Consider the following 19327-nt stretch of genomic DNA (forward strand, 5'->3'; position numbering starts at 1 on the left):
GATTTTGCTTCCTTAATCCTTTACCACTTAGATACATATTTTTACCCATTTGTAGTCCGTCAGAAAGTTAAATTTAATTGAAGACCTTTCTAGGTAGATTAAAGTTTTAAAGACTTCATTTCCAATGCTTAGATACTGATGAGCAGCAAACAGCATAAAACCTGAACAGACTGCAAGTTACTCTCAGGGGTTCTGGTTTTATGCTGTTTGCACATAGCCGTTTTCACTTCGCTTTTAAGTGGGAAAGGGTTAAACTTGGGCAAGGCAATATTTTGTATTAACCTTTTCTTCTTGCATTTATAATAAGTTAAGACCATTCCTGATATTACATTCTTACTATTAGACAATTGTTAAAATATACATTAAACAACTGCAAACAAGTCCCTTTAACTGAATACATGGTTAATACCACTGTTATCTGCCAAATGTTAAACGTTATCTATGAACAAGATCATTTTGTGACTTGACTATGGACCTTGTACTTAAGTGTGTATTTAAAGTGGGTTGTGATCTTTAACAGCCAATATTAGGCAGCCTTTACTAGCTTAAGTTTCAGTACATTGTGTATAATACTGAAAACTGTGCCTGTCGATTCGCAACACATTCTGGTTTTGATATCACAAATTGTATTTCATAAAAGTAGTCAAAATAATAGCGAAAACACTACTATTTAATAGAAGACAGTTCTCAACGCCTTTTGAGCATGGCAACTTTTGTAGATTCAGTTCATAAATCTTCAGATTCAGTGAAGGACTATTTGTGTGACCCTTGTGAAAGTAAAAATATAGAAGCCAGTGCTGCAATTTTTTGTGAAACATGTTTGAGGTGTTTTTGTGAAAAATGCATTCATTATCATGATCAAATATTTGTAAACCATTTGAAATATGGAAGAGGGGAAACAAATAAATGGCCTTTAACAAAGACCACGGAGGATTTGCTCCTGAAATGTGACCTTCACAACAACAAGAAACTGAAAATGTTTTGCCAAGACCACAGTCAGCTGTGCTGCTCTGATTGTGTTTTACTGAATCACAGGTAAGTAAAACAGGGAACTAAGCCAAGACCACAGTCAGCTGTGCTGCTCTGATTGTGTTTTACTGAATCACAGGTAAGTGAAACAGGGAACTAGGGCTACTGTAATTACTCTAATTTTTCGGACACAATTATTTTTTGTGACTCTTAATTTCGGATATTTTGGTTTTCGTCCAATGACTCCACATTTTCTAACAGTATCTTTTAAAGAGCTATATAACCAGATTTTTTGCCTGTTTTCGCTTATCTAGTGACCCTTCAATCATGTGTTTTTAACACCGCATTAATGTTTTAAAACACTACAAAATTAATATAATGCCTAAGCCCAATGGACCATTACATTTGCTTTATTTGGTAAATCACCATTTACACAAGTAATAAACGATTGTTCACCCAACAGCATTTGAAATGATATCGTTTTAAGGAAGCAGTAAGTTTTTACCCTTTAAATACCATTTGAGGTAAGAGATTGCAGAGATTTCAACTGTTTTTTTTTCAAAGCAGAGATAGAAGAGCACAAACCAATACAATAATTGCACATTAATTTATTATTTTTATTTCAATATAATTATTGACAAACAAACATAATATACCTGTCTCTGAATTTTGGGACACCTGTATTATTTTTTTCATTTTGAAGCCATATATTTTACCTTTGACCTTGAAGGATGACATTGACCTTTCACCACTCAAAATGTGCAGCTCCATGAGATACGCATTCATGCCAAATATCGAGTTGCTATCTTTGATATTGCAAAATTTGACCCTTGACCTTGAAGGATGACCTTGACCTTTCACCACTCAAAATGTGCAGCTCCATGAGATACACATGCATGCCAAATATCAAGTTGCTATCTTCAATATTGCAAAATTGTGACCTTTGACCTTGATCTTAAAGGATGACCTTGACCTTTCACCACTCAAATGTGCAGCTCCATGAGATATGCATGCATGCCAAATATTGAGTTGCTATCTTCAAATTGCAAAATTTGACCTTTGACCTTGACCTTGAAGGATGACCTTGACCTTTCACCACTCAAAATGTGCAGCTCCATGAGATATGCATGAATGCCAAATATCAAGTTGCTATCTTCAATATTGCAAAATTTGACCTTTGACCTTGAAGGATGACCTTGACCTTTCACCACTCAAAATGTGCAGCTCCATGAGATACACATGCATGCCAAATATCAAGTTACTATCCTTCAATATTGCAAAATTTGACCTTTGACCTTGACCTTTAACCTTGAAGGATGACCTTGACCTTTCACCACTCAAAATGTGCAGCTCCATGAGATGCACATGCATGCCAAATATCAAGTTGCTATCTTCAATATTGCAAAAGTTATGGGCAATGTTAAAGAATCGGACGGATGGACGAACAAACGGACGGACAGACTGACGGACAAACACACAGACTGACTGACAAACAGAAAGACGGACAGTTCAAAAACTATATGTCACCCTTCAGGGGCATAAAAAAGTTATGGCGAGAGTTAAAATTTTCGGACGGATGGATGCCATATATTTGACCTTTGACCTTGAAGGATGACCTTGACCTTCCACCTTTTTAAATGTGCAGCTCCATGAGATACACGTGCATGCCAAATATCAAGTTGCTATCTTCAATATTGAAAAAGTGATGGCCAATGTTAAAGTTTTCGGACGGACAGACAGACGCCATATATTTGACATTTGACCTTGAAGGATGACCTTGACCTTCACCTTTCACTACTCAAATTGTGCAGCTTCATGAGATACACATGCATGCAAAATATTAAGTTGCTATCTTCAATATTGAAAAAGAGATGTGTTTGTCAGAAACACAATGCCCCCTATTGCGCCGCTTTGAAGCAATATATATGACCTTTGACCTTGAAGGATGACCTTGACCTTTCACCACTCAAAGTGTGCAGCTCCACAAGAAGCAAGTAAGAGATTGAATAGAGAAATGTATTTTTTTTTTTTAATGTTTGACCTTTGACCTTTCACCACTCAACATGTGCAGCTCCTCGATATACACATTCATGCAAATTATGAAGTTGCTGTGTTCAATATTAAAAAAGTTATGATAAAACTTTAATGAAGGTTAAAGTTTTAGGAAAGAAAAATACAATGGTATTTGACCTTTGACCTTGAAGAATGACCTAGACCTTGACTTTTTACCACTCAAAATGTGCAGCTCCATGAGATACACATACAAGCCAAATATCAAGTTGCTATCTTCAATATTAAAAAAGTTATCAAACTTTAACCAAGGTTAAAGTTTTGGTGACAGAATGACAGACAGACAGACAGACAGGACAATAACAATATACCCTCGATCTATCGATCCTGGGGCATAAAAAGTTATGGCCAATGTTAAAGTTTTCGGACGGACGGACAGACGCCATATATTTTACATTTGACCTTGAAGGATGACCTTGACCTTCACCTTTCACCACTCAAAATGTGCAGCTCCATGAGGTGCACATGTATGCAAAATATCAAGTTGCTATGTTTAATATTGAAAAAGTTATGGCCATTAAAGTTTTTGGACGGACGGACATACTGACACACTGACTGACGGACAGTTCAACTGCTTAATGCCACCCTACCGGGGGCACAAAAAATAATTTTTAAGAGTCAAAAACTAAGATTTATTACAGTACATGTAGTTGAATGAGTACACACTATTAAAAAGGGAGGTTATTATCACTTACATCAATCAAATATCTTAATTAGGTAAAAGTTTCAAAGCTCACTTATTTAAAGAATTTCAAGAGTTGTTTTCAAAATTTTGAAATTATATTACTGGAATAATATTTGTGGACATTTTTTCTACACATCTAGATTAAAAAATGGGACATTCATTGTTTATAATTCACATTCTGTAATTAATGATGGTTTTCACTGGTAAGGGACTACTAAGAAAGAATTATATTCAAAATATACATAAATATGAACACGCCTACTTTTGAAGCACTGTCAATTTGACCCTTATTATGTATATAATTTATTTCACCTAGATATTTTATGTCTACTTTATAATTGATTACTGAGATTTATGTTGCTATTTCAGACAATGTAGCAATGTGGCTCTAATTTCTGAATCAGCCAAAAAGCTGCCAGTTGATATGAAGCTGTTGTCAATCAAAATTCAAACAATTCTTGCTGAAATAAATAATTTAAAGAGAACACAAGAGGACAGCCTACAGTCCGTGGAGGGATCATATGGTAAAAAACTGCAAGAAATCAGAGACCTGCGTAAGAATTTAAATGCTGCCTTGGATGCACTAGAAAAAACTACTTTGAAAGAATTGGATGAAATAAGGACCAAATTGCAAGTCTCTCTTAAGAAAGATGTTGACAACTGCAGCAGACTGAAAGATGAACTCCAACAACTCAGTGAAGCTGTACAGGGCCTTTGTGATAAGAGCAAGAAAGAAATGGAGTTCATAGCCAGCAGGAAATGTCTGGACAAAATACACGAGTCTGAGACATATCTAAGAGAAAACCCTGTGAAGGTTCAGAGTTCACTAATATTCCAAGCAAACACTGACATTGAGCTGTACCTGTCTCAACAGTCTAGTCTAGGGAGGATTGTAGACAGTATGCAGTATCTCACACTCAAAATGATTCTCGATAAGGTGATGAATGTGAAGAGGAAGTCCGAGTATAATGTGAAAATACCAAGTGACCCAAGTCAGACTTGCGATATTGAAGGCATTTGCAGCCTGCCTAGTGGTCAGGTCATTGTTGCAGATTACAATAATAAGAAGGTGAAACTGTTGGACAAAAGTTACAATGTGTCCGGTTACTGTGATGTGTCTGGTTGCCCATATGACATTTGCCAAATCACATCCAGTGAGGTGGCTGTAACAACATCTCCTTATGGTGCAGGTGTTGTGCACTTCATATCTGTGAGCAATGGTCAGCTGGTGACTGGGAGGAAGTTACAGTTACAACATGATGCTGTTGGCATTGCCCATCACCTGGGAGCATTGTACATCACCTCTTTCACTGCTCTCTACCACTACAATATGACTGGGACACTTGTGAAAAAGCTGTATGAGGATACAGGAGGTGCAAATGCAGGTAAATGTATTGTAAATAAATTTGAATATTGAAGACATTGAACATTTTATACACATTTATATATCATTATTTAAACATAAAATATGATTCCTGCTGTACTGTGAATATTAAAAACAACAATGAACTTTCATTACATTATTTTTAGATTTTTATAAAGTGTTTGTCATTATTTATTTCCTGTTAGTATCTAACATGTTGTATATTTGTAGTGTTCAAATGTGCAGTTAGTCCTGATGGTGAACGCATCTTTGTCATTAACCACACAAACCACAAGCTCCTCACACTGGCCAAAGATGGAGCCGTATTGTCGGCTTTTACTGACTCTGATCTACAGAATCCACGTGGTCTAAATGTCACACCTGCTGGACAGGTCCTTGTCTGTGCATACCGCTCCAATACTGTGATACAGGTGGATCATGAGGGAAGAAAGAAGCTGGCGACTCTTGTTTCAAATACAGATGGAGTGAGAAGACCATCGTCCATCTGCTACAATACCAACACTGACCAGATCATTGTGGGAGAAATGAATAACAACAAAATCATTGTTATGGACTTGCAATAGCTCTTCAAGTGGACAGGAACATATTGATATAAAAAGTATTAAAAAGTAATATTTCAATTTTTTCTGTGATTGGTTCATTAAGTGATGACAGTTTATATCTAGGTAAGAAGAAGAGCATATTCATAGAGTTTTTCTTTCATAATTAACAAGTTAATTAACTGTTTTTGAAAATAAAATATTTTAATGCACGTTTGTATGTAAGCCCCAATTAACACAAGCAAATTCGTTGAATTGATATCCCCCGCCAATATGCTTCTGGACACAAAACGTTTTCTGGACGGATGGACAACGCCCTTTGAGCTCAATGCATGACCTTGACCTTAGTCCCTAGGATTATGGGTGTTGAATGTGAAGCACCCCCAGATGATTGAGAATAACTATGGCAAGTTTCATGACTCTGGCTCATGTGTTAATGGAGATAAAGCTCTAAGCTTATATTCAAAAGCATTTTTTCAAGATACAAATGGCAATAACTCCGTTAATGACAGATGGTGTACAATGCCATTCGGCGTGCATCATCCTGTTATCCATATATATACCCATACCAAGTTTCAATGATATCCACCAAAGCACTTCCAAGATATGGCTCCGGACAGACAACGCCAAAACAATATCCCTCCGCCTATGGCGGGGGATAAGGCGGGGGATAACAAGCACGTATGACATCTATCTATGCTGATGCTGATTGGTAATTAGTCCCCTACCTATTTCACCGGAGGGGACTTATTGTTTTGTCTCCGTCAGTCCGTCACACTTTTCTGGATCCTGCGATAACTTTAAAAGTTCTTAATATTTTTTCATGAAACTTGTCACATGGATAGATGGCAATATGGACATTATGCACATCATTTTATTTCGTTCCTACGTCAAAAACCTGGTTGCTATGGCAACAAATAGACTAGACATACTGCTGAAAATGGTGTTTTTTCTGGATCCTGCGATAACTTTTAAAGTTCTTAATATTTTTTCATGAAACTTGTAAAAATGGATAGATGGCAATATGGACATTATGCACGTCATTTCATTTCATTCTGACGTAAAAAATTCTGGTTGCTATGGCAACAAATAGACTAGACATACTGCTAAAAATGGTGGTTTTCTGGATCCTGCAATAACTTTTAAAGTTCTTAATATTTTTTCATGTAACTTGAAACATGGATAGATGGCAATATGGACATTATGCACGTCATGTCATTTTGTTCCGACGTCAAAAATTCTGATTGCTATGGCAACAAATAGACTAGAAATACTGCTGAAAATGGTGGTTTTCTGGATCCTGCAATAATTAACTGTTAAAGTTCTTAATATTTTTTCATGAAACTTGAAACATGGATAGATGGCAATATGGACATTATGCACGTCATGTCATTTTGTTCCTAAATAAAAAAATTTGGTTGCTATGGCAACAAATATATATATAAAAAAAATCTGGAATTTCTGACAATGGTGGAGCCAGTAGGGGACTTATATTGCTTGACAATAGTCTAATTTTGTCTGGCTTTATGCCAGGTGTTGTTTGTCACAAAACAATTGCTATAATTACAGTAACATATAATTTATGATATATAATTATTGCGATCTATTAATATTCGAGTATTTGTGCCATTTTGGTATATATGCGCCAATGATAGCCTATTGAAGTCATTATTCTACAAAGCTAATGTTTTAGAAGAAGAATACTCTGGAATTCAATAAATTGTTACAATTAGTTGGACACATTTCTTGACAATTTAATGACTTCAGGCTTACATTTGTAATGTACAAGTGAATCAAAATATTGAGGTTTATTTTATCACTTAAGTAATACTATGTACAATTGTTTTTTGTTGCTGTTGCTTTCTTAATTTTGATGTCAAATCCAAGGCAAACTAAATATTAATTGTGGCAGTAAAGTTGTGTTCATTTTTTGTAAAATATATATTCATTGCAGATATAATTCTCAAATTAATACAAAATTATACTTTGTGGATAAGAAATAACATATATAACTAAAAATGCAATGGTTAAATGGTGGTTAGTGTTATGAATTATTATAATTGGGGTTATGAATTATTATAATGAAAAATGAAAAAAATACATTTTCATTTGAAACCATATAATTGCTGTTTTTAAGATTATACTTATTATATCTCAAAATTTCAATAATTTGTCTAATTGTTATCAATATTTGTTGAAATGAACTGTTAAATGGTAAACGTATTTTGTATATTTACTTACAATTAAGCACTTCAAAAATGGCTGTAGCAAAAAAAATAATTGTGGTGATCATTAAATTTCTTTAACTATATTTTATGCTGATATAGTTTTTATTGTTGTTATAAAATTCCAAGCACTTTTGTATAGAAGAAACAGAACTAGACATCATTAAGATAAAACTTGAGACCAAGTTTGATGAAGATTGGATGAAAACTCCCCTACTTGAATTAGAGAGCGGACACCATGCTGAATGTATAAAACGCACTTAGTGACCCCGTGACCTAGTTTTGGGCCCGGCATGGCCCATGTTGGAACTTGGTTTAGACATTATCTAGACCAAGTTTGGGGAAGATCGGATGAAAAATACTTGAATTAGAGAGCGGATACCATGCTGAATGTTTGAAACACACTAAGTGACCCTGTGACCTAGTTTTTGGCCCGGCATGGCCCATGAGGGCATAAAACGCTTATGTTTATTTTTATAAGCACTGCCAAATATAGAAAAGCCAAAACTTACATTTATTTCTAATTACAATCAAGTTTTACAATTGACAAATAACAACAATCCATACAGAATTCCAACACAGTATTGTGACTTTACTGATAAGATAAAAAAAAATCCTTACAACAATCAAGATAAACATTTTTGTGTGCATTACACAAGAGCACAAAACTTCATGTCACCTGGGAGGAGCCTTTCCAGTGAGACAGAGCTTTGGAACAGGAAGTGTTTCCGTGGGAACAGGGTAGTAAGTGCTCATCGTGAACATCCCTCTGAAAACATACAACTTCTATGCAAAATAAATGTGGCAGCTCATAGCAAACAGCAGAGAAGAAAATTAATTAGAAAAGTTTAATAGAACAAGGAGGTGGTATATATAATAGCAATAACATGAACAGATATCATGAACACTTGAAAATAAATATTTGAGTTTAAATACCCACTGTTATCTTTTAAGCTGATATTTAGCATATTTAGGCTGTCAACCAAGTATGATATGACTACTCACTTATATGAGCTTTTTAAAGCAAAGTGACCAAGAAAAAATCAACATACACATTTTTCATAAGCTGTTCACAAACAAATTTCAGATGCATATATGACCACATTTTGGTAAAGTATAGAAAACAATTTCAAAACGTAGAGAAAGTTGAAAATTAGTATTTTCAAATTATAGGATTTATTTAAAGAAATCATAGGAAAATATAGAAATAAAGGGAACTGTTGAGTTAATCAATTAAACAGCAAATATAAATCAAAATTTTATGTCATTTTAAACATACATTTTCACATGCTATCTGCATTTTAATACGGCGGTCCTGAGTTTCATTACAATCTTAGTTAGGCATGTTAATTTTGTGGGTGTGTTAATTGTTTTCATTTTTTATTTCATTTTCAACAATATTTAGGTCATAGGTCTTAGTCTTTGGGTAAGTTTACCTACTTTTTCTAGGTAATCTGGTTTGCCACTACTAAATGGCCATACTTATGTCAGTAATTGACAACTGAACTAATTGAATCATAAGAAGAGGGAGGAACATTTCCATGACCAATCCGTCCCAACAAAAGTTATGTGTCCGTTCCTTAAATACAATCTACCTAAATCTACATATAACTTATCCTCTAAATCAGTCTCCCTCTTTTGAAAACGAGGTTTAATGCATGTATGTAAAGTGTCGACCCAGATTAGCCTGTGCAGTCTGCACAGGCTAATCAGGGACAAAACTTTTTGCCTCTAGATTTTCATTTAGAAGAGACTCACTTAACAATTTTTTCCCCATAAAAGCAGAGTGTTCTCCCTGATTAGCCTCCAAATTGTACAAGCTATTTTGGAACAAAACTTGACACACATGCATTAGGCAACATTTTTCCAGAGCATGGCCCTAATTTCCCTTAATGCCCAATGGACAGTGCCAACGTGTGTAAGCAGATGGAGCAAAGGTGATCATCCTTCTCCTCAATGATAAGGAGCTTTAATGAATGTGCGTAAAGTGTTGTCCTAGATAAGGCTATTCAGGGGCGACACTTTCTGCCTAAATAGATATTTGCTAAGCAGATAATTCCTTTAGAAGAAAAATCCATAAAAGCAGAAATTGTCATCCCTGATTAGCCTGTGCCAGCTGCACAGGCTATCAGGGACAACAATCTCCGCATAAACAAATACAACCCTCACCTCCCAGTGGACAGTGCCATTGTACGTATGCAGATGGAGTACAGGTGACGCTCCTGCTCCTCTATGAAGTCGTGGTCGCTGATCTCCGGTTTCTGGGTAAGCGCTATGGTTACTGGCCTCGACGACTGCAGCATCCTACGTGCCTCCTGCACCCGCAGGTCCTCGCTGAACCGCAGCCGTAGGTACTGAAACACAAAACAACAGTACTAGGAAAACTGGGCTAAATGCATGTGCCTAAAGTGTTGTCCCAGATAAGCCTGTCCAGTCTGGATTTTGGTTTCTTTATATGGCATGACTTCAGAGCTTTTACTTCCATCCTATAAAATAGCTGTACTTCCATCCTATAAAATAGCTGATAGGTTTCAAGGTTTCGCTAACAATTCTAAAATACTTTGCAGCTTTGATTCCAATCTTACTCAACATTAATCAAGAAACATGTCCATGGCATAACACCTGGTTTTCAGTATTTAAGACATTTACAGACCTGTTTACCCTACCGATGGCTTCTCAGTAGTATTGAGGGCACCTCTCAGTAGTTTTGGGCTGTTGTCAGTAGTTTTAAACTTTTCAATCATTTTGAGCATTAAAACACCATGACTGGGTCACATATTAGTTTAACGGTACATAAAGCATTAGATGAATCTAGTTGCTAATAATCAAATCTGTTAAGTGATTGTTTTGCTTTGATTTGTAACAGCCTGTGCCATTTGGTTTGGGAAAATTAGCGCGATAAACCACGAAATTGGAAAAAATAGCGCGATAAACCATGAAATTGGGAGACATTCAGCATGATACATATGATTATAAGAAACAGAATTAAAATTGTTTTTAAGTGCATGTTTGACAGCATTTTATATTATAAAGTGCTGCTTCAATGTCTTCTTACAATGAAGACAATATTTAGTTTATATCCATCCACATGCATATTAAACTTGCAATAATCTATAGATTCTTAAATACACCATTTGATCATAAGCTGTTATAGAAAAGCTATTAATTTAATTCAGTATTTTTTATATTAATTATCATTAGGGGAAAACAAACAAATATTGACAAACATCCTTTAGTGTTCTTGTTGTGTTAATGATATATTAAATGGAGTTAAAATAATATATTTTATTTGTTTACCCAAAGACCTATAGAATCTATAGTTCTTTGGTTTACCTTTCAATATTTTGCACTTGACAACCTCAGTTCAATGCTATTTCATTAAACTGTACAGCGTAATAAATATAATAAAGCAGAATACGCATATGAATCTGATTAAACACAGATCCACTAACATATAAATCAAATCATGTTTGTCTCTTTCCATTTTCGAACGATACTCATCTAATTATAATAAATGCTTTAACTTTGACAATTTTCCAACACTCGTTTTCTTGACGCACATTCACTGTGCAGATTTCTGATAAATATTTTTTTTAAAACTCACATGTAGTTGACACACGCATTACATTATTCCCTAATGACCATATGATATCCGTTGTTAATTTGAATGGTATTTATTATTTTCGCCGTTAATCGCAATTTCTTGTCTGCTTGCCGCCATCTTGGACGTGTCTAAAAACAGGCGTGCTCAATCCTCATACGTCGACTATCGTCGGTATTCTCCGCAATAGAGAGAGAGATGTGTATACTGGATAGCAACGTAAAATCGTATATATTCGGTTAAATTCGCGAACCAATACGCAAGTCAGTTGTCGTTCGGTGACGACTCGACAAGCTCGATCAGCACTCGTTCCCCGGGAGGCTTGAATTTCAACGTTTTTACTACGCAAGCGCCAAAATGATTATGATCGATACATTACCCGTTAAGACCGAAAATAAGCGAAAATACAATTAAAAACTGACATTTTACCATTTTGATCGATGGATCCGTAGTTTTTCACTACAAATTCGTAGTGCGTAGTTTAGCCAAATAATCCGTAGTAACTACGGCGAATCTGTAGAAGTAAACAGGTCTGCATTTATTGAAATGATCTTACTACACAATTTTCAGGACATAACCTCCAGCCAAATTCAAATTGTTGATCTGAAAACCGTTTTTCCAATTAACCCTTTCCCCCAAAAGAAGTGAAGTAAAAATGGCTTTGCAAACAGCATAAATCAAGAACAGACTCGAGTTACTCACAGTCTGTTAAGATTTTAAGCTGTTTGCTGCTCATCAGTATCTAAAGGTTGGAAATGACGCCTTTAAAACTTGAATCTAGTAAGAAAGGTCTTTAATTAAATTTAACTTTCCAGGGGACCAAAAATGTGTCAAAATACGTGTTAAGTAACACTGACCTTTGATCCATCTGGTCCCAAATGCCATCCATGCTAGACTTGCAAGTTATCTACCTACACACACAATTTCAGTAAAATAACAACCATCCCAACTAAAGTTACAGGGAGTATACAAGTAACATTTTGGTTAAGTTAAAATAAATTTCTTGTTCGTAATGGTATCACAATGACAATTTTCAACATGCCCACCACGCACTTCATCATCAAAGTGTTCCATGCCATCATCCTCCTCCTTCGTGTTGCTAGGAGACTGGGGGTTTGGCTTGCGCTTGAAGATCCCTGGGGGTGGGACCACATCGTCCCGGGAGTGCAGGGACAGGAGCTTACTGATGTCCTCACGACCTTGAAATGTGAAGGAAAGTATATCACTGACCCTCGTACGACCTTGACATATGGAGGAAAGTAAATCACTGAACCTCATACGATCTTGACATGTGAAGGAAAGTATATCACTGAACCTCGTACAACCTTGACATGTTAAGTAAAGTATATGACTGAACCTCGTACGACCTTGATATGTGAAGGAAAGTATATCAATGAACCTCGTACGACCTTGACATGTGAAGGAAAGTATATCACTGACCCTTGTACGACCTTGATATGTAAAGGAAAGTATATAAATGAACCTTGTACGACCTTGACATGTGAAGGAAAGTATATCACTGAACCTCGTACAATCTTTACATGTGAAGGAAAGTTTATCAATGAATTTCATACGACCTTGACATGTGAAGGAAAGTATATCACTGAACCTTGGATGACCTTGACATGTGAAGGAATGTAAATCACTGAACCTCGTATGACCTTTACATGCGAAGAAAAGTATATCACTGAACCTCGTACGACCTCAACATGTGAAGGAAAGTTTATCACTGAACCTTGGATGACCTTAACATGTGAAGGAAAACTGGGCAAAATACATGTGCAAAATGTTTGGTACCAGATTAGCCTGTGCAGTCCACACAGGCTGATCAGGGACAAAACTTCCCACCTATACTGAATTTTGATTTAGAAAATAAATCCTTTAACAGAAAATTCCATACAAGCGGAAAGTTACGTCCCTGATTAGCCTGTGAGGACTGCACAAGCTAATCTAGGACAACAATTGACCAACATAAATTTAGTCCAGTTTTCCCAGAAAAGAATCAAATGATTGTTCATAATACTCTTTTATTTACACTAGCAATTACTTTGCCACTGTCTCACGGCTTATAACACAATAGAACAACAGAATAGGGTTTGAGGCAAACCAGATTTGTCACAGATTCCAACATTTAAGAACATTATTCAGAATGTATGAACGTTAATTTAATAGCTGACTACTGGTTTAAAATGTGTAGATAGTATAGCATCATAATCATATGATAGGATCATAATTTGGTCATACTGTGATTTATCAAACATTAGGACATAACACTTCTTTATAGTCTGTATTTGAATATTTCAAAATTTAGATAGACTGCTCCCTGAGATTCAAGATAAGAAAATGTTCAGCTGAAGTCTTTCAAACGTTTGTTAAACAGTAATAAGATTCTTTATCTTAACCCTTTCCCTTATCAGAAGCAAAGTGAAAATGACTAAATGCAACCACCATAAAATCAGAACAGCTTGCAGGTAACTCTCAGTCATTCAGGTTTTATGCTGTTCACTTCTCATCAGTATCCCAGGGTTGGAAATAAAGCCTTAACAACTTAAAAGTAAGAAGCAATACAATACTTTTTTTAACACAGCAAGTATTATGTTGGCATTATTCATTACCAATGAGGGTATAGGCTTCCTCAGGCCAATCGGAGGGAGGGTTACACCGGCAGTGGAAGATTGCCTCTCTCAGTGGCAGCACTATACCTACTGGCAGGTACATCAGCTCCTTCTCTGTCATACCTGAGGACAGAGGGGCAGTGTTCATGATCATGTTTTTTTTTAGTCTTTTTGTGAAGAGGAGTCTGGTCAAATCAGGATTTTTTAAAGCCATAAAATGGCAAATTTTGGAATTGTTATCGACAAAATGGGCAAAGGTGGGATTTTTTTTCCCAACAAATATTGACAAATCAGGCCTATAATTCAAATAAGGAAAACAAAATCATATAATTTAAGTTATATACTTTTAGCTGTTTATGATGTAAAATTGAGATATAATAATCATTAGACACTTTTTTCTTATTTATTTTTTTGGTAAATTAGGATTTTTATTTTTATTTTTGGTTTGGGATCGGGTCCATTTTACTTCTTTTATTATTTAGCACAATACTCCCTGATGATACATGATGTCATACCTTAGGAAGGACACAGGGGCAGTGTTCATGAGGGGCAGAGGTCATAAAACATGTTCAGCGAAATCTTATTGCCTCTCTGAATGGCAGTGCTATACCCACATATGCTGCTACATTAACTCCTTCAATGTCATACCTCAGGACATAAATATGTTTTCTTAATTGATAAACAGGGAATTCCACAGTCTCATTAAAAGAGGGAGGATAAGAATTTGTCTAATATTATAGTTGTAAATACAAATAAATTGATACTACCATGTGTTTACAACCTTGTTATCCACACAAAATTCTGAAATATAACTAAGGGAATTGACACCCTCTGTTACCCATATCAAGATCACCAATATTTTGTTTAGGCATTGTTTTTTAATTTGTGTTTACCATACCTTGCTATGCAAACTATCTTAGGGATTAAACACCCTCTTTTACTGATACATAGCTCTACAACAAAACTTCTGAAGTTAATGACACCTATTGGCCATAGAAGGATCTGCAATATAACCAATTGACTTACCACCAAGTGTTTTCCAATCCTTACTTTGAAAATAAAATAAAGAGTTAACAGCCAATCTCGGCTGTACTTGCTTTTCAACCTCACTAAGGGAATTTACACCACTTGTTTAGTTTAAACCTATTTATTTTAGCTTGATTGCATAGACAGCCTTAAGCTCATTGAAGAAAATGCTCTCTAGTCTGTTTCCTGGGACTAAGAACCAGTACTTGGTGTCTTTGGAGTAGATCTAAAGAATGCTCCCTCAGTTGGGACCCCGTGACCTCGCGGTTGCTAGGCGGACACCATTTCCACTACGCCATGGCAACACCACTTGTTTGGCATATAGAGATCTGCAACATTAATTAAGGAGCACACAATATGTTGTTCATACCCAGCTGTGTCATGTAGAGTACGACTCTCTCCAGGAAGTTCTGTGTGGGGCTGGATCTGCAGTAGCTCTTGGACATGGAGATGTCACAGGTCGGGGCCCGGTGACCTGCAAACATACAAGATAAGATTGATTGGTGGGGCAGAAATTATATTCAGTTCACAGATCAGAGCTACTTTAAACACCATAATTACAAATTCTATAATTATTTTCGAGTATTTTTGTCCTGATATTTTCATTCAAAATGTTCACTAAAATATTTTTTTTGTTCATTAGAACTCCAGTATGTTAAATTATTGCTATGCAAGTTTTTATGTTTATTTAAGAATTGTTCACTTGAGGCGCTAAAAAGAATTATCAAAGTCTAATTTCCCAACTTTTGTCGTTAACAGAATCATTCAATCATTGTATTAGTGTTTGTTTGTCAACACCAACAATTTAAACCAATAAAAAAAAAATTGTGCGATTTTCACAAATATATGAAGGCCAGTAAAAAATTAGTTCAAGATTGGACAAAGTCTCAATTGATTTCGCTTATTTTTACATTTGACATTACATGGTGACATTTACCTTTGTTTGTTACACTACATCTCATAAGGCAGATAATTTTTCAAGGTTATTTTAAATACTTAAATTTAACCTTTGATCTTCGATTTTGATTGTGATTTTGATTGTGAGCTTCAACAAAAGGATCTGGTTTTAGCACGCGACTTTCTGTCACATCATGTTTATTATTATATCATTTTCCAGCATGTTATTTGAAAATCTATCCATGCTGGACAAAGTTACGCTCAAGAAAAAGTAGAAATAACCTAAATTCGAGCTTTGGAACTATATCATGACCTTTAATTATCTTCAACCTTGGGACCTGGCTCTTGCACGCAAAACTACGTCTCATTATGATGATAATTTGAAAATCCATCCACCCATACTGTTGAAAAAAACACTAAATTTGACTATTTACCTTACATTTGTTACCTTTACATTGGGATCTGATTCCCATGCCTTAAATTTGTTACCTTTACATTGGGATCTGATTCTCATGCCTTAAATTTGTTACCTTTACATTGGGATCTGATTCCCATGCCTTACATTTGTTACCTTTAGATTGGGATCTGATTCCCATGCCTTAAATTTGTTACCTTTACACTGGGATCTGATTCCCATGCCTTAAATTTGTTACCTTTACATTGGGATCTGATTCTCATCAGACTAATTAATTATGCCAAGATATTTGAAAATCCATCAACACTGGACAAAGAATGCTCAGGACAAAGTGTCAAGTACAAATTTCCTAAATTTGACCTTTAACCTTGCGTTGTGACCTTGACCTAGGGACCTAGTCATTATATGTAACAATCTGTCAAATCATGTTAATCACAATGGTAAAAAAACCACAAATGATGGGACCAAAAATGTGACTCTAGTTTTAACAAAGTTTCACTATAGCCATAGAAATAAACTGCCCTGCCTCCGGGCAGCCATGTTTTTCAACCAAATCAGAACCATTTTCGAACATCTCTGTGATATCATAGGAACAAATGTTCCGACCAAATTTCATGAAGATCGGACACTAAATGTGGCTTCTAGTGTAATGAAGGTAAATGTTGACGATGGACAACCCAGGACGGATAAAAGGAGATCACAATAGCTCAAAAAAGCAAACAGCATGAAACCTGAACAGACTGCCAGATACTCGCATTCTGTTTGAGTTTTATGCTGATTGCACATAGCCATTTTCACTTTGCTTCTAAGTGGGAAAGGGTTAAGAAGCTCCTTCCAGTTATCTTGCTGATATAAAATTCAACTAATACTAGAGAATATTGAAATTACATGGCAAGTACAGGGTCTATAAAATGTTAAATTCTACCAATGTTATTGCAGTTGCAATTTTTTTATTTGAATGTGGATAGAAGCAAAATAAATAATGGTCATTATTACATTCTACAGTACAAAATTAGGAATTATAATGTAGTAGGTTGCCAAGATGGAATGATAGCTTTTGACAAGACATCATGATCTGACTCAAACAGAACAGATGCACAAACTTTAACACATTTTTGCCTATTAATATTGATCCTCTTAACTTTTTAAGGATACTGGAATAAATCATGCAACACACAAAACACTTCACCAAACTACACCATGATGATAGTGACACAAGCCCAGATGGATCAACGGAGATTGATGCATGCAATGCAATAAATATACAGCTTTTTAAAGCTTTAATCTATTTAAATGGATGGTTGCATTTAAAATGGGATGAGATAGATATTGAATGGCTGTACAAAGGATGGGATGAATATCGATAGGATGGCTGTACAAAAGATGAGATAAGACAAAAATGTAATGACTATACCACAGATGGGATGTGTAAATCTGTAAGAAGGCTGCATTTCATATGATAAAAGATACCTACAAAATGGCAGTAGATAATGCGGACAGAGATAGGTGCAGATAGCTATATGATGACTTCACCAATGATCATGAGTTAAGTTTAGAAGCTATGGCAGTATCAAATATTGAATGAGAAAGCTATAGGATGACAGCTTAAGCTATAAATACCGATGGTATTGTGTGTAGTTATGAATGCTGATGCTATTGGGGGTAGCTATTAATGCTGATGCTATTGGGGGTAGCTATTAATGCTGATGCTATTGGGGGTAGCTATTAATGCTGATGCTATTGGGGGTAGCTATTAATGCTGATGCTATTGGGGGTAGCTATTAATGCTGACTTATTGGGGTAGCTATGAATGCTGATTCCATTGGGGGTAGCTATGAATGCCGATGCTATTGGGGGGGGGGGGTAGCTATGAATGCTGGTGCTATTGGGGGTAGCTATGAATGCTGATGGTATTTGGGGTAGCTATGAATGCTGATTTTATTGGGGTAGCTATGAATGCTGATGGTATTTGGGGTAGCTATGAATGCTGATGGTATTTGGGGTAGCTATGAATGCTTAAGCTATTGGGGGTAGCTATGAATGCTTAAGCTATTGTGGGTAGCTATAAATGCTGAAGCTATTGGGAGTAGCAATATGCTGATGCTATTGGTGGCAGCTATGAATGCTGAAGCTGTTAGTGGTAGCTGTTAATGCTGGTGCTAATGGGGTAGCTATTAATGCTGATGCTATTGGGGGTAGCTAGGAATGCTGATGATATTGGGATAGCTATAAATGTTGATGCTATTGGGAGTAGCTATGAATGCTGATGCTATTGGGGGTAGCTATATATGGTGATGCTATTGGAAGAAGCAATGATTGGTGATGCTATTGAGGGGAGCTATGAATGCTGATGATATTGGGGGTAGCTATTAATGGTGATGCTATTGGGGGAGCTATAAATGCTGATGCTTTTGGAGATAGCTATGAATGCTGATGCTATTGGGGGAAGCTATGAAAGCTGATTCTATTCGGGGTAGCTAAGGATGTTGATTCTATTGGGGGCAGCTATGAATGCTGATGCTAGTGTGGGTAGCTTTGAATGCTAATGCTATTCAGGCAGCTATAAATGCTGATGCTATTGGGGGTAGCTTTGAATGCTGATGCCATTTGGGTAAGCTATGAATGCTGATGTTATTGGGAGAAGCTTTGTAGGCTGATTATTTTGGGTGTAGATTTAAACGCTGATTCTATTAGGAGAAGCTAAGAATGCTGATGCTATTAGGGGTAGCAATGAATGCTGATGCTTTTTAGGGTAGCTATGAATGCTGATGCTATTGGGATAGCAATAAATGCTGATGTTATTGGGGGAAGCTATGAATGGTGATGTTTTGCGGTAGCTATGAATGGTGATGCTATTGGAGGTAGCTATGAATGGTGATGCTATTGGCAGTAGCTATGATC

General features: G+C 36.0%; 2 protein-coding genes across 4 annotated transcripts in view; one reads left to right on the forward strand and one right to left on the reverse strand.

Moving 5' to 3' along the window:
* Positions 1 to 19327, reverse strand: part of LOC127874850 (anaphase-promoting complex subunit 1-like) — a 101249-nt gene that overhangs the window by 21806 nt on the left and 60116 nt on the right. For both annotated transcript variants that reach the window (XM_052419502.1, XM_052419501.1), the window contains 5 exons: positions 15485 to 15589; positions 14089 to 14211; positions 12527 to 12672; positions 10042 to 10226; positions 8552 to 8641 (listed from right to left, as the gene is read on the reverse strand). In XM_052419502.1, the coding sequence (XP_052275462.1) occupies positions 8552 to 8641; positions 10042 to 10226; positions 12527 to 12672; positions 14089 to 14211; positions 15485 to 15589 (649 nt within the window). The remainder of the gene's footprint in view (positions 1 to 8551; positions 8642 to 10041; positions 10227 to 12526; positions 12673 to 14088; positions 14212 to 15484; positions 15590 to 19327) is intronic.
* On the forward strand, positions 478 to 7947 carry LOC127874856 (uncharacterized). Of its 2 annotated transcripts, none has more exons than XM_052419515.1 (3): positions 478 to 1108; positions 4094 to 5109; positions 5319 to 7947. In XM_052419515.1, the coding sequence occupies exons 2-3, from the start codon at positions 4149 to 4151 to the stop codon at positions 5669 to 5671; spliced, it is 1314 nt and encodes a 437-aa protein (XP_052275475.1). In that variant the 5' UTR covers positions 478 to 1108; positions 4094 to 4148; the 3' UTR covers positions 5672 to 7947. The 2 variants fall into 2 exon arrangements, with proteins under 2 accessions (XP_052275475.1, XP_052275474.1); XM_052419514.1 differs by having other exon boundaries at positions 478 to 1035.

This window comes from Dreissena polymorpha, chromosome 3 (genome assembly GCF_020536995.1).
Source record: "Dreissena polymorpha isolate Duluth1 chromosome 3, UMN_Dpol_1.0, whole genome shotgun sequence".
Lineage (NCBI taxonomy): Eukaryota > Metazoa > Mollusca > Bivalvia > Myida > Dreissenidae > Dreissena > Dreissena polymorpha.

Coding starts and splice junctions, on each gene's coding strand:
- LOC127874856 (XM_052419514.1), top strand. CDS start 704: ATGGCAACTTTTGTAGATTCAGTTCATAAATCTTCAGATTCAGTGAAG. Junction 1,036..4,093: donor TGTGTTTTACTGAATCACAG/GTAAGTAAAACA, acceptor TTGCTATTTCAG/ACAATGTAGCAATGTGGCTC. Junction 5,110..5,318: donor TACAGGAGGTGCAAATGCAG/GTAAATGTATTG, acceptor GTATATTTGTAG/TGTTCAAATGTGCAGTTAGT.